General features: G+C 35.9%; 1 protein-coding gene across 2 annotated transcripts; it reads right to left on the bottom strand.

Annotated features, from left to right (window-relative positions):
• Window positions 1-299: 299 nt before the first annotated feature.
• On the bottom strand, window positions 300-27899 carry LOC144972978 (beta-lactamase domain-containing protein 2-like). 2 transcript variants are annotated; one of them, XM_078914872.1, is made up of 8 exons: window positions 27465-27899; window positions 23044-23235; window positions 20204-20303; window positions 17716-17821; window positions 16968-17090; window positions 16194-16351; window positions 10507-10761; window positions 300-5706 (listed from the first exon to the last, which is right to left on the bottom strand). In XM_078914872.1, exons 1-8 carry the CDS (start codon window positions 27542-27544, stop codon window positions 5434-5436), a joined length of 1287 nt encoding a protein of 428 aa, XP_078770998.1. In that variant the 5' UTR covers window positions 27545-27899; the 3' UTR covers window positions 300-5433. The 2 variants fall into 2 exon arrangements, with proteins under 2 accessions (XP_078770998.1, XP_078770999.1); XM_078914873.1 differs by having other exon boundaries at window positions 23044-23232.

The raw sequence follows: 27899 nt of genomic DNA, 5'->3' as shown, positions 1-27899 counted from the left end.
CTTACAAATGTGACCTACTGCCTCCAAACAGTATTATAGTGGGGTGATTTAGATGTTGAAAATTATAATAATTCTCAAAAATATGGGACATGTAGCCTGCTTTATAGAGGATATTGAATAAACATTTCCTTAAAGTGAGAAAAACTAAAATCTCATGTTTCTGGTCATTTTAACTTTAAAATCACTTTTGGGCATCTAATTCTCCTCCATGAATGGTTGGCTGAGATGATAAGTCACAATTTAAAATAATCAAATAAATAAACAAAACACCAACAACAACAAAAAATATAGTTATATTATTTTTAATAATAAAAGTTATAAGAACCAATCAATCAACAAACCTGAACTTGACCTTGACTTATGGGATTATGTTTGTTTGTTTTTAAGGGTTTTACGGCGCTTGCAGCCCATTTAGGTTATATCAGCGCCAGTAAAAAGAAAGAAAATGGGATAGTAAATAGTTCTAGAATTACAATTTAAGCACCTAAGAGTAAGTAAGACAAAAGGGAACTGGGAACACATAGGGATCAGATGTAGATTCCAAGAGCATGCCACCAATGTACTTAGTTTGAGATAACCTATAAGTATCATCCGGACACAAGCACAAAATCCAACAAAGAGGAATACATTCAAATGCTTGCATTATACATTCAAAATAACAAATACAATAATACATAACAGAGAGATGATTTACAAGGAAAAAAATATCATAGAGATACGTTCTTCGTCTTCACTAGAGGAATTCAAGCGTCGATTGAAGACATTCTTATTCCGACAGGCTTTCTTTTGATTATGTGTATAATTAGCGTTGTTCGTGTACTGTGTTAGGGCTTAATGATTAAGTTAATCTATGTTATGCACCCAGAGCCCTCCTGATGAAGGGATGTTTGGCGCACTATAAATCTATACAATTATTATTATTATTATTATCTCCCAAAACAATAACTATGCATTTGACTGTTTCCCTCCCAGCTACGACTCCAGCCAGGGCCAGGACAAAACCAAGTGATCTCATTCCAAGATAAAGACAGAAAGCATGTTGGAAAACAGGTACAGGGGGAAAGAAGACACAGCAAGTACCTCCCTGCCCACAATGGGAGGTAGGGAACCCCACCCAGACTTATGGAATTAATGCCCATTTTCAAAAAACATTAAAAAAACAAAATTCAATCGACTTGGAATAATCGTAATATAAAACAACTATAAATGGGGATCTATATTCTGATAACACATTGAAATCATGTATATTATTATTTAAATATACAATTTTTTTACAGGAAATACATGTACTTTACATATATGCATAATGTATAGTTGAATGCTTCCTGGTGAAAATGATTCAACAGTTCAAAATTGGTAGCAATGTTTTCTAAATATATAAAAAATGTTTCAGAAAACATAAGCAATAGAATAACATTAACAAGTTATCATGACTAATATTAATATAATTTCCACATTACCTCTGCCTTTTCTAGTTGTAAATATCTTTTTAAAAGAGGCAATTTAAAGAATAATGTTCTGGGAGGTGTAAATCTTTCAACAGGTCTCAAGTAATTTTTTTTTTTTTTTTTTAAGGGTTTTACGGCGCTTGCAACACATTTAGGTTATATCAGCGCCAGTAAAAAGGAAGAAAATGGGATGGTAAAAAGTTCTAGAATTACAATTAAAGCATTCAAGAAAAAGTAAGACAAAGGGGAACTGAGAACAAATAGGGATCAGATGTAGATTCCAAGAGCATACCACCAATGTACTTAGTTTGAAATCACCTACAAGCACAAAATCCAACAAAGAGGAACACACTCAAATGCTTACATTATACATTAAAAATAACAAATAGTATAATACATAACAGAGAGATGATTTACAAGGAAAAAAATATCATCTCCCAAAACAATAACTATGCATTTGACTGTTTCCATCCCAGCTAGGATTCCGGCCAGTGCCAGGACAAAACCAAGTAATCTCATTCCGAGACAAAGACAGAAAGCATGTTGGAAAACAGATATAAGGGGATAGAAGACACAGTATGTACCTCCCTGCCCGCTATGGGAGGTCAGGATAGGTCTCAAGTAAAAAAAAAATTATAACATCTTAAATTCCAGAAGAACTATTTGCTAGTTATAGTACAACTCCCTTTAAATTATAACGCCAAACCTGCTTATCGATGACTAAATGAAAAATGCTGACTATATTAAATTCATAAGAACCAACTGTATCAAATTCACCAAAACTCTATTTAGTATTATAAGATTTGCTGAACACCGGTAAAAATGAAAGACAGAATTGATTATATAGTGGAATGTTCATTCAGCAATGAGTCATGGATTCTTTGACTTACAATACAAGAAACACGTTGCATCATTGATTTATACTTGCATAATACATTTCGAATTCCAAATTATCAATTCTCGGGGTAGTTATTCAAAATCTTTAACATTATCATTATAACTGTTTTGAATGAAAAACTGACAAATCCCTTCATGATCATTCTTTTTTTTTTCTTATTGCATCATACTTAAATACACTCAATTGCTTACGTACAATATATTCAAAACTAAAACAATAATAACATATAACAGAGAGATCTTCTACATGGAAATAAATACTATCTCTCTCAAAAAAAAATACTGCATATACATTTGACTGCATCCCTCTCAACTTAGGATCTCTGCCAGGACTGGGAACAAACTGAGCAATCTCAATCCAGAACAAAGTCAGAAAGCAACATAGAAGGGAAAACAAAAATGAGGGATAGAGAACACAGCAAGTGATTTCTCTGTCCACCATGGGAGGTCAGATGACCCCTCCCAGTTGCCCAAAGGTCGTCGCAAGGATATATATATATATAGATAATTACTTCATTGTGTACTTTTATTCAATTTTATAGAATGATTCATATTGACTAAGTTGAAGTGACACTTTTTCTTGATACGTGAATAAAAACAGTTCACAACCTTATTCAATTTTAGTAGCAAAATCATTCATAATTTGAAATAAAATAATTTTTTTGTACACACGTGCTATAATTTACACAATAAGATAAAAATATAATGGAAATATGATGTATATATAAAAAAGGAGCAGTTCCACAGCCAGAGCCGCACTTTATATGAATAATTTCAACACAGTAAAATAGTCAAAACTGTCACTATAAATTGAAAATTGAAAAGATTGCAAAACAAATAACTTAATATTTACATTATTTGAAAGTAAAAAAGCGAAATAATTATATAAAATGATTATTGCTTGTTGTTATAAAACCTAATACTGGATGGCAGAAAAGATTTTCGGTGTCTCTCTGTTCTTGTTGAAATAGACAAAGGGCGACCACTCGTTCTTGACATAATAACTGATGGTCTTAGTGGATGATGCTGGTCATTTAATATTTTAGTTATTTTACTAATACAAAATTTCTCATATAAAAGATCTACATCGTCAACATCATTTATATAGCATTTAATGGATTTTTAAATATTTGAATTTATTTTGTTCCTTTCCACTGCTAAGCAATTGCATCCCCAAGCTGTTACACAACATGACAAGACACTTTCAATAACTGCTTTATAAAATAATGTGTAACTGAGAAAGTTTTGATAAAAAATAAGTACGTCTGCACATCTCATCCTTAATTATTTCCAAGTGTTCATGCCACTTGAGCCTGTCATCAGTTGTTACACCAAGGTATTTGTAGTGAGGTACTCGCTGGACGAATTGGTCCTTTAATTCTAACAGTTCTCCTTCACTCTCCTAAAGTCAATCACTAGCTCCTTTGTCTTGCTTATGTTAAGCTCTAGGTAGTGGGCATCACACCAAGACACAAATCTATCAATTTCTGGTCTATAAGCCACTTCGTTGCCATTTGTTATGAGGCCTTGAAGAGCGTGTCATCTGCAAACTTTATTAAAGGTACACTCAGGTTTTGACTTCTACAGTCATTCGTGTATATCGTGAATAATACAGGGGACAATACACAACTTTGAGGAGCACCAGCATTTGTAGTTATACAGGAAGATATGTTTTGTCCTAATTGAACGTACTGTGCTCTCTCCGTAAGAAATTCGAGCACCCAAGCAATTATATACTTGTTTAAATTCAGACTAGTCAATTTTTGAACAACCAACTGAGGTTGCATTGTATTGAACGCTGAAGAAACATTTGCAAAAAGCAATCTGCAATAGCTCTTAGCATGATCTAGATGCCTGTAGATGTTGGTTGTAAACAGCAGAATGGCATCCTCTACACCACGTCCTGATGAAATTTGATAAAAGTTATATCACAGTAAAGACAATATTGTCATGAGTAAAATGATAAAAAATTCCATTTAAGTAAAAGAAAAAAATGATCTTTTAAAAATCCAAAAACCGAAGAACATAAACAAAATGTCTGCCTGCTAGCCGTGTTATACATGTAAATCGTGTTACACAAAGGTATATAGTAAGAAATGAAATTTCAAACTTTAGACTTTTTACCAGCATCAGCATCAAGGGCCCCTTCTGTTTTTTTTAATATATAAATGATTTAACGGAAGTTATCAACTCAATGTGTAAAAAAATGCTGAGGCCACAAACATTTTATTCATCGCCTTTAAATTATAACGTTTAACAAAATGTCATTTAATTATTCACTCCTCCATTGGCAATTACAATTAAACAAATCTGAATGTCAAGTCCTAGATTTGGTGTCCTCTTTTCAAACGAAAATGTCCAAAGACAAACAACTAAATATTTACCAGATTTTAATGATGTCATATAAAAGCAGATTGAAAAAAAAACTAAAACTGTCATCACTTAAGCTCAAAAGAAAAAAAAGGTGATCAATTTTACTCTTATATAAAATTGTCCATGGTCTGCAGACAGTTGGTTATAATCAACTTTTTGATTTTTCTCTGGTAACATTAACAGATATTCTACCAATATTTGACAAAATTCATTTATCAAATGTATAGTGAGGAAATGGACGGCCCTTGATTTCAATACTAAAAAGATGCTAAAACAATCATGATTTTATTAAAGGCTGTTGATAGAGAACTCCATGCCTTGAATGAGGTCTGTTATTTTTTATTTATTTTTATGATGCTTGTAAAGCGCTCTGACTCTGAGCACATTTAGTGATATTGCCCTATATAAATGCTCAAGGTTAAGATCAACAAGTCTATGGTGGAAAGTTGTTATTTATGAACCAACTTAAGTTGTTGATATGTACGATTTTTGTACCTATATTATCCATGCATCAATTTGATCTTTTCTTTTGTCTGTATTACATATTTATATATGATTATGATGATACCGTTTGAGACAGTGTATCATATATGATAATCTAAATTTAATTCAATACTTGAAATCAGTGTTAAATATCTGGTCCAATGTGGCGTAATACCAAATTGAGGCTGAGAGTCACATTTTTGGTCAATCCAAAACAGAAAGGATATAACAATTACAAGCGGCTCTTGACATCATTATTCTTCCTGTCATCATTAGATAGCTCTTCTCGTTTTTCATACAGCATCACAGGATTCTCCTTACCACCAAGCCCTTCAATCTGGCTGGCACACTGATAGAAAGCATCCAGCAAGTGGCGCCACCTGTTGTTTTCAAAGTTTGAAAATGGCTCCATGTAGTTAGTGCAGTAGGCAAAGCCCATCTTGTACTGACAGTCAGACAGGATCATTTGACCTCCAAAACCCCCGTGTCCAAACACATTCCATGACTAGGTTTTGAAGATACAGAAAAAAAGAAAAATTAAAGATAAAGCATAAACCATACTGCAGTGCTCATGTGTCTGCTTTAGTTGCAATCCTACTTGTGTTATGGGTGAGAAATTAACAGTTTCCATGGAAATTTTAGGGGCAGATTTTGTCGAAATTATGCTTTATCAAGAGGGCAAGAAAAAAATTTGTGTCATCACTTACTCATATTTTGCCAAAATTTGTAGCAAAGGTCTGGTTAGATCGGATCTTGTTAGAAGCTGTAATTAATCATAAAAATAGTGTAATGTCGTTGCCAAGTGTATTGTATTGATATTGTTTTATCAATAATAATAATTATATTTAAGTCAAACCTCAAGGAACGACACAACAAGATTGTTAGATGATAATCGGAAAAAGGTTCTATTCAACTCAAACTAAAAACAATGTGCAGAGTAGCCAGTTTGGCAGTTTACAACTAAACGTTAAATAAATACAACTAAACTTATTAATCGATATATTACATCCCTCCATCCTATGTTGAAGACATAAGGGGTTCATTTAAATTTGAATAAAAATCAGAAATTTCCGATTTGGGATTACTGATTACAATGGTGATTTACCATACCAGTAAAAGATTAAAATTTTATTACTTTTTATATAGTGTAACATTGTCCTCCATCCCTGTTAGAAGCATTTACCGGAATTGATTAAGAGGTGTTGATGGTGGTGCATTGCGCATACTCAGACACTCGAAACAAGATTTTGACATGTTTTCAAAACTTTGTCGATGTGAGGCCACCACACATAGCCACGTGCTAGCCACGTGCTAGTGCCTTCATATGGACGATTCCGATGTGTTCTTCGTGGAGAAGATCAAGGATACTTTTGCGGAGTTTTGGAGGTATGATAACGCGAATGCCCCAGAGGAGACACTCATTGTCGATGCTGAGTTCTGCACGACGAATGAAGTACGGTTGAAGCGATTCATCTTCTGAAGATGAATTATACGTTGAAGGCCAGCCATTTAGGCAGTAGTCGTAGACTTTGCTAAGTGTTGGATTCATCTTCGTTTCAAAGGCGATAGTTGAACTCGTCACTGGTGTTGAGTCGATTACGTTGAAGACATGTAGAACATCCTCGGGTAGTTAGGCTGGTTGCGTTTGTGTACAAGATGGTAATGGTAGTCTGCTGAGACCATCTGCATTGTTACGATGACCTGGTATGTGTTGTAGAGTGTAGTCATAGGTGCTCAATATAAGTGCCCATCGTTGTATTCTAGAAAACGAATGCTCAGGAATTGGCTTGTGTTCGCCAAACAAACCTAGCAGTGGTTTGTGGTCAGTTTTGATAATGATGTGTCGACCATAGAGAAATTTGTGGAACTTTTTCAAGCCGAAAATGATACTGAGGGCTTCTTTGTCGAGTTGGGAATAATTCCTTTCTGCAGGGTCTAATGATCTTTGCGTAGGAAATGGGTTTTTCTTCACCGTTGTCAAAAATGTGTGCGATTATTGCAGAAATACCATGCGGCGATGCATCACAAGTCAGAGTTATTTGTTTTGCAGGGTCAAAATGCACGAGAAGTTTGTCAGAAATTAGAGCTTGTTTGGAGTTTTCAAAAGCTGTTTGTTGTGATTTTTCCCAGTGCCAAGGGACGTTTTTCTTCAGGAGCTCATAGAGTGGTGCTAGTTTGTTTGCAAGGTTGGGTAGGAACTTTGAATAATAGTTAACCATGCCCAGATAGGCTCTTAGTTCATGTAAGTTGTTTGGAATGGGTGCATTTTTAATTGCCTCTATCTTCTCGGGTTGTGGAAGTAAACCATCCTTTGTGAGCTTGTACCCTAAAAAGTTGATTTCATTTTTCATGAACTCACATTTCTTTCTTTTGAGATTTAGTCCTTTTTCTTTGCATCTTTGAAGAACTTTCCTGAGGGTATCTAAATGTTCATCATCTGTTGAACCAGTTGAATACAAATTGTCAAAATAAATCACTGTATTAAGAATGTCTCTGAAAATCTTTTCAATTGTCCTTTGAAAAATTGCTGGGCAGGAAGAAATTCCATATGGCAATCGTAACATAGCGTACAGTCCACAGTGAGTGTTAATTGTTATTTCCTGGCTAGCTTTATCCAAGACAAGATTTGTAAATGTATGACTGAAATCAATTGAACTGAATTTTTGTCCATGAGACAGTTGGAAAGCTAAGTCTTCTGGTTTTGGAATTGGGTGATCTTCCTTTGCGATGGCTTTGTTTACGGTCACTTTGTAATCACCACAGATTCTAAGTGCTTTGTCATTTTTAATCACTGGTACTATGGGTGTTGCCCATTCTGAATGTTCTACTTTCTTAATGACTTTCTCACGTTCTAAACGATCCAGTTTATCTTCTATTTTCTTCCTCGAAGCAAAAGGTGGGTGCCTTGCCTTTTTAAAAATAGGAGTGTTGTCCCTTAAGTTGATTTTTGTTACGTGGTCCTTGAGTGTTCTTGCATTGTCATTGAAAACTTCAGTATGTTGTTGCAATATTTTATCGAGGTCATCCCTGGTGTTATTAATGTTGTTGATGCTGTTGTTTCGAATCAGTTGCCGCCAATCCAGTTTTAATTCCTGCAGCCAGTCTCACCCCATCAAGGGTGGACTGTTTCCTTCAACGATGTGCAATGGTAACGTTTTGGTTTGATTTTGATATTTGATTAACATCTCACATTTCCCAAACACATGAACGTTTTCACCAGTGTAAGTTTGAAGTTGAATTTCTGAAAGGGAAAAGTTATAATTATTGAAACGTTTATCAAATTCTTGCTTCATTATAACAGATGCTGCTGCCCCGGTGTCTAGCTGAAAGCTGATATTTTGTTCATTGCATTGTAGATCAACTGTGATTGGCTTACTGGTTTTACTTCTTATAGTAAACATATCGTTTGAGGTTTCTGAGTCAGCTTCAGGATGCAAATAATATGATTCATTGGTGTTGAGTTTTTCCAAATTGTGACATCTGTTTTGATTTTGATTATGCTGTAGCCTACGTTGTCGATGTTGCACTTGTGTATTTTGCTGACGTTGAGGTTGCCACTGTTGCTGTTGTTGTTGCTGTTGACGAAATTTTTGTTGTTCAAATGGACGATGTTGCGTTTGATTTGAAGGTCGATGGTTGAAGTTTTGTTGTTTTCGTTGTAAACAACATTTTGCCAAGTGTCCCGTTTTATGGCAGAAATGGCATTCAGTGTTGATAAATTTGCATGTTACACCTCGGTGGTCATTACCACAACGCATGCAGTACTTGTGTTGATTTTGTTGAGTTCGAATGAGGTTTACTGTTTGTGGGAGGTTTTCGTTTAAACCCTTTGCTCCCTCGTACGATAGTTTTATGGCTTGACCGATTTCAATAGCTCGTTGCAATGTTAGATTTGGTTCAGCGAGTAGTTTTCTTTGGATTGTCTCATCGTTGATTGATCTCACTAGTTTTTCACACAGCCGGTCTTCCACCTGATCACCAAACTGACAGTATTGTGACAGCTTTCTTAGTACGGCCACAAAATCACCTATTGACTCCTCCTTCCTTCTAATTCTTTTTTCAAATTCTGTCCTTGCTACGAATTTCTGCGGTTTTGGCTCAAAATGATTTTGAAGTACTTGTCTTTTCTCCTCGAATGTTCGGTCGGAAATGGAATTTGGTGTTACTAAATCTCTCAGTAAATTAAATGTTTTTAGGCCTATCACTGAGATAAAGACTGCTTTCTTTTTGTTTTCGTCAATAATTTCATTTGCAATAAAGAAATAGTTTAATCTCTCTAGGTACTCCTCAAAGTTACAAAGCTGAGGGTCAAACTGTACAATCTGCCCGAAGCCGAAGGAGTTCATGATGATAAAATTAACATAAAGTTGAGAAAGTCGGTGATTTGCAGAGTTTACCTCGTCGCCAATTGTAATGTCGTCGCCAAGTGTATCGTATTGATATTGTTTTATCAATAAAAATAATTATATTTAAGTAAAACCTCAAGGAACAACACAACAAGATTGTTAGATGACAATCGGAAACAGATTCTATTCAACTCAAACTAAAAACAATGTGCAGAGTAGCCAGTTTGGCAGTTTACAACTAAACGTTAAATAAATACAACTAAACTTATTAATCGATATATTACAAATAGCAGCAGCTCATTTCATTGATATGCTGTTGGCTTAAAACTCTTTTTTTTCTATGTCTTGCTTATTAAAATAAAATATTATTAAAAATATACCAACCTTATATAATATACATTGATGCTCTAATTCATATCAGTCCTTTGCAAATCACTAGACTGTAACTGCCATGCCCTGATAAAATGCCTTGTTTTCATTTTTGGCCAGAAAGCTTTTATTTTCTAGATTAAGATGACAACTAATTTGTCTAGATGTCTTAAATCTGAAAGTTATACTGTATAAAATGATGAATTGGATAGTGGATAGTGGAATTTATGTGACTTGCTGTGATAATAACTGGAGCATAGATTGAAGTACATTGAGCAAAGTGTAATTTCATATAGATGTTCAAATTTATTTACATATTTACGATCATAATGAAAGTAACTTAACCGTTCGACTGAGAGACTGAATTTCTTTCACATCATTCCTCTCATTATTTAGTTCAGTTGGTATTAACTACAGATCCAACAGTTTTCACCATAAAATCAGTCAAAACAAATCCACATTGGACTTCAAATGAGAATAACACCATTCTTATGTTAACATGGTAAAGTATGTTAGGGTAGAATGGAATTGACATGTAAAAAGTGAATGGATGAAATATCAAAGGATTAACTTTTATCGAATGACTGCACCTTTTCTCCTTGTTTAGCAGTCAACAGAGTCACGCCTCGAGCAAACGTCATCCCAACTGAAAGAATGTAATCAGGTCCACGTGTCAGAGGTTTCTGCATTCTATTTATGGCCTCTTGGGTCAACATGACCTTATCATCCAAACAGCCTCCATTACCCAAAATCCCAGCGAATTTGGCTGCAGCTTTTGCAGTTCCTGCACCATGAGTAGAGCCACAGCCCAGAATTGCAAAATCTGGATCATCTAAGGATCTTTTCTGTTGATAAAATTTTATTTCAAACCAATATAATTTCAATTTCACAAGCAATTTCAATTAAAAAAATATACACACAATGCGAGCAACTGCTAAATATTTTACTCTTGAATGATCACATTTATTGAATAATATTACAGTATTTGCTTCTGGACATCATTGCTGTCAAAATCTAATAAAGGAATAATATCAAAAGGTCGTCCAATAAAAAGTTTTAAATTAAAGTTTTCTGTAAATAATCTCTGAAAGATTGTAATAAATTCCACTTTCTTTTAAAAACTAAATTTACACCAACTGATCTTAACTCCTAGTAGATGTTCGAATGGTCCCATCCTCTGATTAAATTTAGTAAATATGGTATGAACGGTACCACTGTCCAGTGCCACTTGCTACATAAACAGGCTGTTCACTCAAACTGTTTACTGAGATCCTGTGTACACCAATATATATATATATATATATATATATATATATATATATATATATATATATATATATATATATATATATATAAACATAGAAGGTACCAAATTATAGGTCTTTTTATCTTTAATTTGATATCTGGTTTGCCCTTCATATTATGATTAAAAACCATGTAATTAAACAATTTTGCAAGGGAGAAGAGAGGGATGTCTCATTTACCGACACTCAGTCTTGGTTATAGACCAAGGTTGGCCAGGCAGATTGCGAAGATAGACAGACAGTCTCACAAATAGTGGGTGATGTGGGAAGCAATTCTCATTAGCCTATTTGTTGAAAGCCATGAATATTGATATTGGGAATTCCCCCATTACTGGTATCAGTGATGAGAAATGATAGCATGACCTGGGACTAGACATGACCACTGACATCACGATTCTGATCAATGTCATTGGACAATAATTTCAGTTTTTCCTTAACGGTTATTTTACATCGCAGAGGATATCTCTGCATTTTCATTGACTGTTGTGTTTTACTTCACTGTGGGACATCTTGACAGCATATAAAATTTATTCTTTTTTATGTTAGACAAATTATTGCCAGTATCAATGGTTTGCATGTCGATATAACTGTCTTTAGGTAAAATTTTTGTCGATATAGGCAATCTATATTTACAAATGTTATATAGAAGAAAAAAACAGGACTTTGATGTCATGTCAAATTAAGCATGATATCGATATAACCATTGCCAATGTATCCGCTCTGCACTGTATTTTATTGTATTTTTAGCATTACTATGTACCACAAATGAGTCTGGGAAAGCTATACTCAACATATTAACATCATCAGTCTCACATGAACATATAAGAGAACGAATACAATTACAATTACATAACAGCATGAACTTTGAGAGGGTAAAAATTGAAAAGTTTCTTAGTGATTTGGGAAAATAAAATATACTCTTTGTGTGAGCTGCCCAAGTTCCCAACAAAGTAGCTATCATGGAAGTTAAACAATTCGACAATGACATCAAAAACGTAGCAAATGACCAAAACACAAGTAAAACCAATTTACCAGAAATAATATGGATTAGGTTATTGGGGGATAATATAAGGACCTATGAAATCCCAAACGCAAGAGTTCAAGAATACTTTATTAACAAACAAAAAAAAATATCACAATTAACCAGTAGACTTTTGACCAATCAAAACATGGAATTTATGACACACCTTCACATGTGCTCAGACAAACAAAGTTGTTTATTTATTAACAATGATGTGAATGAAATCAACCTCTCTCTGATCATTGTTTTATTTTCATACTGCCAAATCGGTAACTAGTTATCACATGAAATTCTCTATCAGATTATAAATGTTTGTTTACACAAAGTTTTCTGTGTCGGTTCAATTGATCAAGAGGTAGAACAATGGGTATTTTACTAAAAAACATATATAATCAATAGCATAGCCTGTGCAGTTTGTTATGTTTACCAATCACAGCCATCGTTTACATGATGACAACTGTCCGAGAGGCGGGTTGTCTAAGTGTCTATTCTAAACCATAGAGTCAATTTTCACTTAATAGAACAATGGCGAGAAAACTAATTAATAACAGTTATCATTGAGTTGTACCCTCACTGTCTTTACTTACTTACTTTACTTGTGCCCATCACTCCTAGTGGAGCATAGGCCGTCGACAACAGTCCTCCATCTTCCTCTGTCCTGGGCCATCTTCTCCAACTCTCCCCAGGTGTGTCCCATCCTCTTCATGTCCGCCTCCAGGTCTCGTCGCCAGGTGTTTCTAGGCCGCCCTCTCTTCAGTTTTCCCTGGGGGTTCCATCTCAGCGCCTGCCTAGTGGTATTATTGGTTGGCTTCCTCAGGGTGTGCCCAATCCATCTCCATCGGCAGCGTCTGATTTCATCTTCTGCTGGCATTTGAGATGTTCTCTGCCACAGGTCAGCATTGTTGATCCTGTCTGGCCAGTGAATCTTGAGGATCCTTCTGAGGCAGCTATTGCTGAAGGTCTGTACTTTTCCAGTGATGGTCTTCGTGGTCCTCCAGGTCTCCGCTCCATACAAAAGGACTGACTTGACATTTGAATTGAAGAGTCTTATTTTGGTTTGGGTTGACACCACCTTGGAGCTCCAGATGTTTTTAAGCTGCAAGTATGCTACCCTCGCCTTGCCAATTCTTGCTTTTACGTCTGCATCTGTGCCACCCTGTTTATCTAATATACTGCCTAAATACGTGAAGTGGTCAACCTCATCCAGTTCGCTCTCGTGCAGTTTGATTGGTTCTTTACTATTGGTGTTTATTTTGAGGACCTTTGTTTTACCCTCATGGGCCCTGAGTCCGATTTGTGATGACTTTGCTGTTATCTCTGTTGTCTTGTCCTGCATTTGTTGGTGATTGTGGGACAGCAAGGCCAAGTCATCTGCAAAGTCAAAATCGTCGAGCTAGTCGAACAATGTCCACTGAATCCCATTTCTCCTACCTGCCACTGCTGACCTCATTTTCCAGTCAATTGCCAAAAGGAAGAGAAAGGGTGACAGAAGACATCCCTGTCTGACTCCAGTCTTCACCTTGAAGCTATCTGTCAGTTGTCCCCCATGGATTACTCGACAGGTCACTCCCTCGTAGGAACTATGGATCAGGCTGACTATTTTTGTTGGAACCCCATAGTGGCGGAGTATTTTCCATAAGGTTTCCCACGCTGTCAAACGCTTTTTCATAATCAACAAAGTTGATGTACACCAGGGAATTCCACTCCAAGGATTGCTCAACTATGATGTGTAGGGTTGCAATTTGGTCGACACATGATCTATTCCTGCGGAAGCCAGCCTGTTGGTCGCGAAGGAGGGGGTCAACAGCACTTTTAATTCTCTCCAAGATTATACTATTAAAGACTTTTCCTGGCACTGAGAGAAGCGTTATTCCTCGGTAGTTGTTGCAATTGCTGAGGTCGCCTTTCTTAGGCAGTTTGACGAGATACCCTTCCTTCGACTCTGTTGGTACTTCTTCCTCCTCCCAGATCTTTTTGAAGAGAGGATAAAGCATTTCTGTGGTCGTTTTTAAGTCCGTCTTTAAAGCTTCTGCGGGAATGTTGTCTGGCCCAGCTGCCTTGTCAATCTTCAATAGTTTGATGGCGTTCCTGATCTCCTTTTTAGTCGGGTGTCTACAGTTGATGTCAAGGTCTGTATCAGCTGGGTTGAGATTTGGGGCGTTCGACGGAGCTGGTCTGTTCAGAAGCTCTTCAAAGTGAAGAGCCCATTTATTTAGTTGCTGTTCCTTTCCCAGGATGGTGTTTCCTTCTTTGTCTTTTGACTGGTCGCTCGGGCCTGTTGCTTTTCCCCGACAGTTTCTTTGATATGTCATACAGCTGTTTCATGTTGTTGCTGGCTGCTGCTTTCTCTGCTTCTTCCGCCAGGCTGTCAATGTATTTGCGCTTATCTGTTCTTGCACTCCTCTTAACTTCTCTGTTGACTTCTGTGAAGTCTTTCTGTGCCTTTGCCTTTGTGGCTCTTGTCTGGCAATTGTTTATGACTGCCTTCTTTTGCTTCCTTGTCTGGATCTTTTGCAGTGTTTTGGCTGAAATCCATTCCTTATGGTGGTGAATCATCGCCCCAAGCACTTCCTGACAGGTTGTCTTGTGTCCTTCTTTCACTTTCTGCCAATCATCTTCCACACTGCTCTCTTCCAAAAACTGATCTTTTAATACTTTATACATATTGGTGAGAGTCAGGCTGAATTTTCCTCGGGTATCTGGGTCTTTCAACAAATTGACATTGTACTTCTCTCTTTTCGTTGCTTCCATCCAATTTCTCTTCAGTTTTAATTTCAGCCTTGCTACAACCAGGTGGTGGTCCGATGGAAAGTCTGCTCCTCTTTTCACCCATACATCCATCAGGGACCTTCTGAATTTCTTAGCTATGAAGATGTGGTCCATCTGGTTTTCGGTAACAAGGTCGGATGATACCCATGTAGCCTTATGTATTCTTCTGTGGGGGAAAGTGCTACCTCCAATGATCAGGTTATTTATAGCACAGAAGTCTGCAAATTTCTCCCCATTCTCGTTCATTACTCCCAGTCCATGTTTTCCCATCACTTCCTCAAACCCTGTATTATCTGTTCCTATCTTTGCGTTTATGTCACCCATGAGAATGTTCACATCTTTCTCTGGATACTTGGCCAGGACATTCTGCAATCTGTTGTCAAACCTGTCTTTTACCTCTTCGTCATGTTCATTTGTTGGTGCATAACACTGTACTATATTCATTGCGATCTTCTTCACTTTTGTTCTGAAGGAAGCTCCGATAAATTCGCGGTCCGTGTGCTTCCCATCCTAACAGGGCCTGCTGTGCAGATTTTGACAGCATGAGTGCCACACCTTCTGTGTGTGGAGCGTTCTCTTCTTTGTGCCCGGAATACAGTAAGAGCTCTCCTGTGATCAATTTCTTCCGCGCTGACTGGGTCCAACGGGTCTCACTGCTTCCAAGCAGTGTCAGGTTGTAGATTTTCATTTCTGCTGCTACTTGGTTGGTTTTTCCCGTCTCATACATGGTCCTCACATTCCATGTTCTGACGTTGATGGTTCTGGTCGAAAGAAGGAAAGTCGGCCTTGTAGCTTCCTCTCGGCTTTCACTGCAAAGCGTCATGTGTCACAAAGACCCTTCCTCTCCCAGAACAGTTGTAATTGGGTTTTCTTTCGTCAACGTTTCTGTAGCGGCTTGTGCTTTCCAGGGTGAAGTTGCTGGCCCTACGCCTAACCCTCCTCCTTTCTCATCCGGGCTTGGGACCGGCAATGGCGGAGTTTCACTGTCTTTACTGTTATTAAAAAACAATTAAAGTACTTATGTGGATGGGCAATATGCCTGATTTTCTTCTCAATCTTAGTCCCTATATTTAAATCGAAATATACTTGAATAAATAACTTGGTCCCGTCAATTATTTTAGTTAAGCCAGATTTTACTTAAATTTCATGAACCAATAATTTGTTACACTCATTTCTTCCTCACCCCATCCATATCTTTGGGATATTGTCGCTGAAATAATTCAAAGTTCCCTTGGTAATTCTCCATTGATTTGGCTATCTCCTCCTTTGATATGCGTCTCCAGGCAGCACGGCAGGCTTTGTGGTAAAGATGCTTAGGGAGACCTATGTGAAAGTCAAGCTCTGAGGATGAGTGGGAGAATAGAAGTATATATACATAGTCATGTGCAAAAGTAAGTTCACACTTTTTACTTCCTTTAAATATTTTGATACAATCCAAGCAATACGTTTTGATATATATCATTTGAAAGGTGAATCTATTGCCTTTTCAACGAACGTAATTATTTTTCAATCATTACATTGAGTCAAAAGATAAAATGCTTAGAATCTAAAGCACCAAAATTTAGACAACGCAAAAATGAGCAAAGATTTTGCGCAGGATAAAATTCTAGGGAAAGCAATGCCAAAGGCAACTGGAGGACCTTAAATAATTCAATTTTAAACCACTTAGCACATTCAATAACATAACTGAAAAAAAAACTGTCACCTCACATGCTTCTATAAACAAAATGTCAACAATATCAAAAGCTTTTTTTTTCTTGATTACACAGGGGGAGATCATGGGAGGCCAAAGACATCCCTTGTGAGAATAGATAGCAAGTTGTTGTTATTATTATTATTATTATTATTATTATTATTATTATTATTACTATTATTATCATCATCATTATTGATATTTTCAGTATTGCTACCATAATGGCTCCTACTATCATCATCATCAGAATTGTAATTGCCTTACCAAACGGTTCCGCTATTTCCTCTTCAAAGTATTGAGATAAACTCCTTGCCTTGACATCCACTCTCTTTACAATCTCATTGAGGTAAAGAGCAAAAAGAAAACCAGAGTAACCATGTTTGGTTCCTACATAAACAGGTGAGGAGATACATTGGCTAAGTAGATATATAAGTAAATATATTTTTGGAAAAAAAATAAATAAATAAAAAAAATTGTAAAAATATAAAAATAAATTCACAACAAAAACCTATCACATATCAGAACTTAGGTAAAAAAGGTATGTGTGAATAAGTGACATATTTTAAATTTATAATGGTGCTTGCTCCCAAAGTTTTCAAAATATATTGACCTCTACAGTAAGAATGAAGAAGAGAAGAACAGCCTCTAACTCTAAGATCCTTTACAAGAGGGAGTATGGTGCCAAGCATTGCCATAATAGTGTCTCAGTTCTAAAATAATTTGCCCCTAGCGACTCATTTACAACTACTTGCTTTCATTCTGAATATATAGTTTGCATTCATGACATTTTGCATTTAAACAATTAAAATTTGCTTCAGGAAATAAGAAAATAAATAAGGAAGTGCTGACATAAGTACAGTTGTAATTATCTACTAATAGAAATACTAGGGAGGCTCGCGGTGATGATATCATTACACTTGTATCTCTCTAAATCACTTCTAGAAATTTTTTTAAAAACATAATTAATTAATGTCACATATTATATAACCTTATATAATTCCTAATGACCCACCAGGTGTCCACAAGGGAGTTTGGGATGCCAAAAACGTTGACAGTTTGTGGGGCTGGTCCCTTAGCCACGACATTTGGTAGTCCTCTTTACTGACTGACAGACCAGCCTAGAAAGTGTGGAGGGGATTCAAATCGAAGTTTTGCTCACTTTGAAATATTTTAATGCCGTAATAATATAATAATAATAATAATAATAATAATAATAATAATAAAAATAATAATAATAATAATAATAATAATAATAATAAAAATAATAATAATAATAATACAGTCTACTCTGGCTAATAGCAACATAGTAATCGCAACTTTCGGTTAATCGCAACATTTTTCAGGAAATAGAATAAATTCTATATAAAAGTCACTGGTTAATTGCAACAAATTTTCGACCTCAATAAGTGGCAAATGATGTCATGATTTAGAAATCAATCAAACAAAATCTCATGATTAAATTATATCATTGGTGATATCATGACAGGTTGAAGAACCGAGAGTGGGCGGGGTTTAATGCTACAGTAGTGTGTAATAACCCTATTAGAGACAAAAGAGGGCGGGCTTTGCAGTCTGGGTTTGTGAGGTCATTTGTGACCATTAGATAGGGAGGCGAGGGGCCTCTAGACAACTAGATAGTCTCGACAACAGTGGACAATGACAGTTGTAAGGAGAGACAGCGATATCCCTTGCTTTGGGGTTTGACAACCGTGCATTGTGATTTATGGGTTTGGTTAGAGATTAATGTCTCTCATCACTGCTAATCTCTTTGACTCTTACAAATGTTGAGAACAAAAGGGTGAAAGTTAATCTAATCTGAATAAGATGTCGGCTTGCATCAAAGCTCACTGTGATAATGATGGTAATGATGATGACAAAATTTATAACAACAAAGGGAAATGGTACTCTGTAGTACTCAAAATATTCTTAGTCACAGGCAACTTACAGAAAACGTAGCCCCTGTGCTCGCCCAAGGTTCAAAAGGTAGACATTCAGGAAGTTTTTAAAACACATTCACACGACAGATGGCTGGCAAGAATAAAATTATCATCTATGTGGACGCTACAGCTGCTTCATCAATATGTTGTACACAAGTAAGGAATGATGTATGTTTATTTTATAAGGTATTGGTATGTGTTCAATTCAATCTATTAATATTAAAAATGAAAGTGAAAGGTGAGCCGATCAAAATGTAAAGAAAAATAAAGGGTAAATCTGACCCACCTCTACCCTCTATATATTTACCAATCTATTCATATTTTGATGAATATGTATATTCTCCTTAATCTGTTTACTTATTGATTGTACACTTGAGCAGTTTCCTGGAACTCCTCAAAAAATCCAAAAAAGTTCAAGGAAATACTAAATCAAGAAAACACTGTCTTGACAAAACTATTTAATAAGTTGAGAGTAACTTTATCTTGCAAAAAAAAAGTCATCGATTCCCATCTCCTTAACGTTTCTGATTATATTCTTCTTCTTCATGCGCCATGTTGTATGCGCTCAGAACAACCAAGAATTTTTTATGACTTGATGATGTCACTATCTCTTCTAGTTCTAGCAGATTGTTTCATTCCTTTGTTGTTTGTGCAAAAAACTTTGTTGACTATAACTTGTGTAGCTTTCTGTCTGATTCCTAACTAGCACAGGAGTCAATAATCTTCTCTCTATTTTTGATTAAAATTGAGAAGGTAGACATAGGAATGTTGTAATTTCTACAAATCTTAAATTGTTATTCTTGCTTTGTCAATCTCAAAAAAAAAAATTGTCCTTTTCATTTCCAAAGTGAGGACATTGATCTTTCTTTTTTTCTGACATAGGTAGTAACAAAAAGAGATTTGAAAACTCGTGTGTGCTGCAGTGGTAAAAGTCAGTTAAAGTAAAAGGAGTTTGAGAGGAGCCGGAACAATGATTCAGCTAAAGCTGGTCATGTAAAACAAGAGATTGATTGGGGTAAAAGTGAACATGGATCGTCTCATTCTAATCTTGTGTGTAATTGAGTGGCTTGAATGACAGCACACACCACTGAGGAATGCAAGGGGAAAGGGTGGGGTGTGGCAACATTCAATTATCGCCTTAGCCAACCAGTAGCAATTCACGGCATGACCTTGAAATTGGAACCAATGGCGAAATGATAAAAGAGGGTTGTTCGCTTTGTGAACGATGGTGGAATATGTGTCTGCGTTTGAATTATACTTACACACCTGCAATGTTTCGTTGTTGCTGTCGATATACGCACACGGTAGTGACTGTCAAAGTAAATAATCATTGCCAAATAATAAAAAAGTTTAATTACTTTAAATTCTTTTTTATATTGGCTGGGTGAAATTAATTAGAAGAAACCATGTTCGAGTTAAAAATCAGATCAAGGAAGGAATGGAAAGATAAAGAATAATAAGGAAGCCATTCAGGACATTCAAATGAGTTTGAGGAAACTATGCTTGAGTGTAGGTTCATATCGAATTATTTAGAAATAAATTAATAAATGAATATGTTCATACAGTATGAGACAGCAGATTATCCAATGTGATTGTTTCTTTTCCATTCTGAGCAAATTCTGGCCAATACTTGGATACTTTCTCACCATAGTCCAGAAGACCCCTTTCAAAAGAAAATTACAACAAAAAAAAATAATACAGGCAACAGATAGCAGTAAATTGATATTTATAAAAATATGGTAGTCCTACTGCCATACTAGTGTATAATTTCACAATTGTTTTTCAATATATTTAACAAATATAAAACTGGCAGAAACAGCTATCTGTCATCTGCATTTTTTGCGGCCGCAAATATCAGGGCGATACGCAAATTTTGGCAAATTTCCCAAAATTGGCAAATCGTGGCAAATTTTGGGAAAATTGGCAAATCGCGTGGCAAATTTTTGGGAAAAAAAAAGAGGCGAAAACAAAATAACGGAAAAAAAAGTGTGAAACTTGAGAAATGTTGCAGCTTTGCCTGGGCCCAAACCAAGGGAAGCTACTCTCTACGGATAATGATCCTTTAAAATCTTTGTAACAACGCTATTGTGTAAATTAAAAATGTAGCCTCCTTAAATGTAATAAATTGTCTTTTATACATATTTTTTCTGTATCGCGTATTAATTTTTACTGAAACGCTTAGTTCTCCTCTGCAAATTTTTTGGCAAATTTTGGTCTTTTTGGCAAATTTCTTGGCAAATTTTGGGGGTCTTTTGGCAACTTTTAGGTCCCAATTTGGCAAAAAAATTGAGTTCACACATTTCGATTTGTTTCTCTAAAACTGTGTTGTGTATTGTCAAAAATCTTTGCATAGTCTTAGATCTTACTTGACCTAATGAATGCTAAATATGAATAGTTTTGAATAATGTATCTTTTACGGCTGTCACACAATCACTAATTCCTCTGGTGCTACAGTAACAACAATGTTATGTGGACTATTTTCAAGAAGGGGCATCGCGTGGACACAGAGCAGACTTTTTTACCCCGGCACCTCAATTTCCACACAACACAAACCAACATACACCATTCCCATCCTTGTCTTACTCACACAATATTGTGAGTTTTAGTAAAAAGGAAAGAGAGTGGAATGTTAATTTAATCTGTAAGACGCGATAAATTTCACCTCATTTTATGATGAATATTTCTCAATGCTGCTGGTAAATCCTTTGATTAACATGCATGCAGTGTGTTAATAAATGTTGCTAAACAATATAAAACACACAATAAATAAAATATAGGGTAAATCTACTATTTTATAATGCAAGGAATGGTCCTGATTTTTATTTTGATGGATTGTCAATAATCTAACTTTTGAACCAGTTATTTTTCCAATGAGCAAAAAATAATTAGTAGGATCTAGTGCAATCTAAGCCACTATGTCAAATTAAAAACTAAATTTATCAGTTTCAAAGATACGACCCAAAGAGTGTGATCAGGAATTTTGAAACAGACTGAAGTTTTTTTTTTTGCATATGAAAAAAATGAATATATTTTGATTCATGAATTATTAAAAAACTAGTCCTTTTTTTCAACGGGATGGGCGGAAATCTAAATTTTTAAAATGAAAAGAATAAAAAATGAGATAAATTTTTGACTCAAAAACTTTTCCCAATTTTTATTCTTTTTAATAAAGAAAGGACTAGAATAGTTCTTGTATCAAAATATCTGTACAATAAATTTGATAAATGGCAATAATAAGAGACTTAATTTGATAATAATATTTTTTTAATGCATAAATACATATGTACTATGTAAATTTACATAGTACTTATGATATTAACTGTTTACAGTAATTTTTCATTTATCCAAAAACCTCATTCTGTAAAGTTTTCCTAAAGTATCCAATTTTCCAGCCCAACAAAAACACACAGTCGATCATATACAGTGCACAATACATTATTCAATACATAGTTTACCTGAGTCCTGAAAGTTGTAAAAATTATGGTTTAGTATAACATTACAGACATAAACCATAATTTCTGTTATCATTAGCTTGTAAAAAAAAAGAAAGATAAAGATCTGAAAAAGTGTGTATGAAACAGTGCCAAACAAAGCAGAGAGAAAAATATTTTAAACAACAATCCCCAAAACATCTGCCTGCCTGGACCGGGGTCGAACCTCAGACCTCTTGATTACTATTTAGATGTACTACCATTACCCCACAGGGGTTATTCGATTACCATTGGGACAATTCGAGGTGATCATGTCAGGACGATTAAATGCCTATATTCTTCACAAGGGTATGCATTTCTGCTATGACAATGATGCTTTTGACTGTATATTTCATTTCCAGTTTCAAATACTTAAAATGTGATTAAGGTGTGGAGAGGGGAGGGGCCCATAATGAGCAACACAAAGAGACACACTTAATACTAATACTTTTTTTAATGATAAAAAATTACAACATTATGGTCTTTCTTTTTTGATGGTGGTTTTGGAAGCTTTAGATAGAATAATCTCAAGACTAATAAAATTTTAAGTATCGGAGCACAACAGATCGATTATAAATAGTAATAACAAGAAGTAAAATATTTCATAATCGAAAGCTAGCAAGCAGTGTAACTCAGTAGGTTTTTATCTTCCCTCCAACCCCAAAGGGTATTGGGTTCGTTGCATTGTTGTGCGCCCTTGGAATGACTTCTTGGCCCCGAGTCATAAGTTAGTGTTTTTAAGGTGGCCAAGAGTGTTTCCCAGGACTCAAAATATTTTTTTAAAAACAAACAAACAAGCAAAAATAAAACATCACTTATAAGTATGAAAAGCTGTACTAAAGAATACCAACAATAAGGACGACGACAACAACTACAACAGAAACAAAACAAACAAAAAAAATTTAATTTAAAAAAGAAAAAACTCTTTTCTACCTCTCTACTAAATGTGATATTATAACTGATGATGGGTATTTTGTTCCAGACCAGAAGCGACCAAAGGTTTCTTCTTTCCATGGCCTTTTAATGGCATCATCTGCCAAGCCACCCCAGAGGTTCACGACTGGACTCCCTTTAAAGTAAATGGACACAGCAGCTCCTTTGTCGATTCCTTGAGAGAATCCACTTCTGTATACACGCAGAAACAAACAAAAGCAAAAAAAAAAAAAGAAAATAGTTATCATTAAGTACGACGGTGTGTGTAATGTGTAAGTCGACATACAGAGACATCATGAGTTTAGAAAAAGCTCACCCCCATAATACTAACAACAACAAAAATAGCCAAGACATGCATATCAGGTTAAATCTTGATTGTATGTAGTCAGATAAAATTAGTTGAGTAATGTTACTCTCTTTCCCATCAGAAAATAAAAACTGTTCTCATATCAAGTAAAATCAAGGATGTCGATATGTCATAGCATGTCTGAAAGACAATCCCTTTTTCATTTGGAGTCCCCAAAATGGTGAAAAAGAGCAAATTAACATTCTGGCAAGTCTTTCAAACACTCCGTAGAGTTGGAGGTGTCTATATTAAAGAGGATTAAATCTCAGGCTCTGAATTAATTGTCTGCACTCTGTAAAATAAAATATTAACGATAATACGACTAATCTATAACTATAATGTGTTGTTTGCTCATACTCATACTCTACAAATGAGTCTGATGATTGTTGTCAATATTATTATTTTCAGGCTAAAAAATATTTGTTAAAAATATTTAAAAGAAAACTAGACCATATAGAGTGAAGTCTCCCCATATCGTGCCCCAAGGACTGTCATAAGGAAATTGCTCTGATAGAACGTGTTTTTAGTTTTTTCTTAACTATGTAATTAAGGAAACCCTCCTCTTATTAAAAATATATGTTGCAGATAGTTGTCCCTTACTTTAAGGTCATACAATGGGTCTGGAAAGTTATGTTAACACAGGCATCTCATATATGACACTTTTTGGAAGTTGTTCCTAAATTCATGCACTTGAACCATCTAATATAAACTTAGTTTATTCAGTCAGTAAGTGAGTTTATTCTGGTGTCGAGTACCAAAACCATATATGTCATTATAAAAGATAGATAACAATGGATCAGAGAAAAATGACGTCTTGCTTTTACTTGTCATCATCAGTATAGTCAAAGGGTGACCATAACAAAGAATGTATCTGATCCATTGTGATGAATTGTCACTTGTAATTAATTATCCCCCCCCCCCCCCCCCCTTCCCAGTGGTTACGGTTCTTACAAATAAGACTCCCCAAGTATCTTAAATAAATCAAAATTGTAAACCAGTAAAAACAAAGATAAAAAGGGTCAACTAAGTTGAGCACCCCTTATAATTGCAATAAATTAATATTATCTCTCTATAACCTGATGGCGTTTATAAAGAATATACGAAAAATGATAGAAGAATGGTTGAGAGATATATGGATAAGGGAAAGACAGAGAGAAAGACAGAGAGAGGGAAATAGGAAGAAAGAGTGAAAGAGAGGAAATAAAAAAAAAAGAGAGAGGGGGGTGAGAGAGGGGAGTGGAGAGAGGAGAGAGAGAGAGACTGAAAAAGAAAGAGGAAAAGAGAGAGAGAGAGAGAGAGAGAGAGAGAGAGAGAGAGAGAAAGAGAGAGAGAGAAAGAGAGAGAGAAAGAGAGAGAGGGAGAGTAGTTTAATTGATGTTTTTTTTCTGATTAGGTGGAAGTCATAATAATCTTCATTTTAACGCATCTATAACTGTACTACAATGTTCGACCTACTAACAAGACTCATTTACCCCTTCCCTCACCCCATTCCATTTCGACCATCCAAAGACGTCTGGAGCCAGTTTGTCTAGACTGAGAGTGTCACCAAAATTCATGCAGCTGAGCACAGGTGTCAAAACATGACACAAGACATGATGTTGATTTTTCACAGATCAACCACTTGACATGAGCTTTTATCAGAGGAAAATATTTGACAGGGCAAAATCAGCAGAAAATTTCTGAGAAAATCCCAAAATCTCGAAATTCTGCGAATCTGCGGAAGATTATCATCACTGCACTATCTGTGAGCTCAACCCCCATCACAAAATTTTACAGTCTTCACGCTGAGTTAGTAGGTCCCCTACCAACCAGTCAGGGCATGACATACATCTTCACCATCACTCGATGGCCAGAGGCCATACCATGACCAGATATTCATGCCGCTTCATGCACCAAAGCACTCGTACATCACTGGATATCTAGATATGGAATACCTGACTATATTTCCTCTGACCGTTTACATCAACACTATGGAGCGACTTAGGAAATTTACTGGGCATCAAAATGAATAACACTACTGCATATCACCCACAAGAGAATGGAATGGGACAACGCTTTATAAGCAAATGAAAGTTGCCCCTAAGGCTCTCCGGATCCCAACTGTTCACCAGCTGAACTGGTTTACGGGACACCTCTCTGTCTCCCAGGAGAATTTCTGCCTCCAGTCGATGCTCAAATTCTTAAATCTTCTTCAGACTTTGTGAAAACCCATCAAGAGACCATGCAATCTCTTATTCCATCACCAACACAATTTCACGGACAGCAATTAAATTATAAACCGTCAAGCTTGGCAGCAACTATTTGTGTGTTTGTATGAAGAGATTCACATAGACGCCCATTACAGCGTCATTATGATGGACGATTTCAAATCTTTGAAACCAGTGATAAGTACTTCATGATGCTAGATATGAAAGGGCCTCATTAAAAAGTGTCTATCAACAGAGTCAAAGTACAGTGCAGCACTGAACCCTCGAACAAGTTGGGAACAGGCCATGTTTTCGGGATTTTCGTGTTGATTATTTTACAAAGAATATGAAGAATGTGAGGGGGTGGGTGGCTTCAGTAAGGTCTCATAATAATGAGTTGTAGTGTTTAGTGCATCTTGTATCATTCAATAACAGGTTGCATAATGTTCCCCTTTTGGTGTCATATAAGAAGACAAAGCCAGCACATCACATTGTTGATTATACACTCAGCAATCAATGTCTTTATCTACAAATCCAGTACTTAATCACTAGCACTCCTCATTTATCTCTCTCTCTCTCTCTCTCTCTCTCTCTCTCTCTCTCTCTCTCTCTCTCTCTCTCTCTCTCTCTCTCGCCTCTCTCCTCCACCACTATTCACTTTAAACATTTTAAAAACATAACAGTAAAAGCCAATATCATCTTTGCCTCGCTAGTTTCCCACTGGTACTGGTACACATTAAATAGGGTGAAGCGTCGCATGCATAAGGCGCTGGTCAAACATACTTCACATACACACCCCCCTCCCTCCACTCACACACACACACACACACACACACACATTTTCCACACAAGCATGTGAAAACACATTTAAATAACACAGTTAACACCAATGGAGAGCGATGGCAGCTTTTGTTTCTGTTCAATTCAACAAGGCAAAAGAATTTTATCAGAGAAGCAAAAGTGAAGGCCCATTTTGTTCGAAATTTCTGTGTTCAGCTCTGATAATGTTCGAGATATTCATGTTGAAAATAAAGGGATTATAACTGGGAATTGAGATGTGTTCAAGATTTGCGTACTGCACTGTAACATTTGTGGAAAATCTTCTTTATCAGCTCCAGTATACTTCCCTCGCCCTAAACCATCACCATCATTGTCCACATCGACATCCACATTGCCAATACTAGTCCATCCAAAAACAATTACTGACTATTCCCTTGGGTCATGTATCACACACACCCTCAAGGTAAGACAATAATTCTTTGAGCACCTTGCACTCAGTTGGGAAGAGGGCAATGTAGGACCCACCTAGAGTTCTATTATGCACACCAAAAAACAAGTAAGAGACATTTGCCAACTTCTGCACAAATGAAAAAGGAATAGCAATGCAATAGAACTAACTAAAAGCTAAAGGAGATCGACCTTATTCTTAGACTTCTACCCTTCTGTTTCACTTTAATTTACTTTTCTATTAAATAAATTAATTTTGCGTTTCAACATTTCAACGAATCTCTTCTTGACTAAAGTACCAACGCCAACACACAAAACTATGTGGAACCATAAACGTTTATAGTCTGGCATAATTTACTGAGAACAAATCATTCAAACAAAAACAAAGAAGACACTCACTTTGTTAACTTATGAGCTTGTTTCGATTATGCTGGAAATGGCATCTCGTAAGTCGATAGGAATGAATCCTTCGACTGACAAGATGTCAGAAGCATGATCGAAACAGTTGTATCGGCAAAAAAAAATGTGAGTGTGCTTTCTATTTTCAATATAATCTTACATGCTTATAATTAAATTATTGCGTTCTCTTTGAATTTGAACTACAGTACAGGACTGGTGACCAGGTATTCACTAGATAATCAATAGAAATATTTGTTACTAACTCGAAAGCCCTCATCACCGGTTCGAAACCATCTGCAGTCCATCCTTTGGGTGCTGGTACAATGGGACGAATACTGCTCATGTTATGATGTTATGTTTGAATCTTTTAAAGTAAAAGTGAGAGACAAGCAGGGTTTTTTTTTTTTCACTTAGAATAGAGAATTTTCATACATTCATACATAAACATAAAAACGAGAGCAATTTTTAGTCTTTTGAAGTCGAGAAGAGAACAAAGTGTTTCTATCTATAGAATGCACATGATGACAAAACACTCTTTTCATGAAAGTTCGCCCACCAAACACGGAGTTTGTAAAGACAAAAAAACAGGTAATCACACGGTTTAAAAATTATTTTGAACAATTTATTTCGCTATGATGAATGGAATGGAGCCGGACATCACAACGGCCAGGGACGTTTTGTTTTCATCGTGGGGGCAA

The sequence above is a fragment of the Berghia stephanieae genome, chromosome 5 (genome assembly GCF_034508935.2).
Source record: "Berghia stephanieae isolate SIO BIC M18660-M18661 chromosome 5, UCSD_Bste_1.3, whole genome shotgun sequence".
NCBI classification, from domain to species: Eukaryota; Metazoa; Mollusca; class Gastropoda; order Nudibranchia; family Aeolidiidae; genus Berghia; species Berghia stephanieae.
The sequence above is the reverse complement of the archived record's forward strand: the minus strand, read 5'-3'. Positions and strand labels throughout refer to the sequence as shown.

What these genes read in the sequence shown, in the direction of transcription:
- LOC144972978 (XM_078914872.1), bottom strand. Translation starts at nt 27,544, where the DNA reads ATGAGCAGTATTCGTCCCATTGTACCAGCACCCAAAGGATGGACTGCA. An exon ending in ATATCACATTTAGTAGAGAG is followed by an intron (nt 20,304 to 23,043) that starts GTAGAAAAGAGT and finishes TTCTTTTGAAAG; the next exon opens with GGGTCTTCTGGACTATGGTG. An exon ending in ATAATCTGCTGTCTCATACT is followed by an intron (nt 17,822 to 20,203) that starts GTATGAACATAT and finishes CACACTTTCTAG; the next exon opens with GCTGGTCTGTCAGTCAGTAA.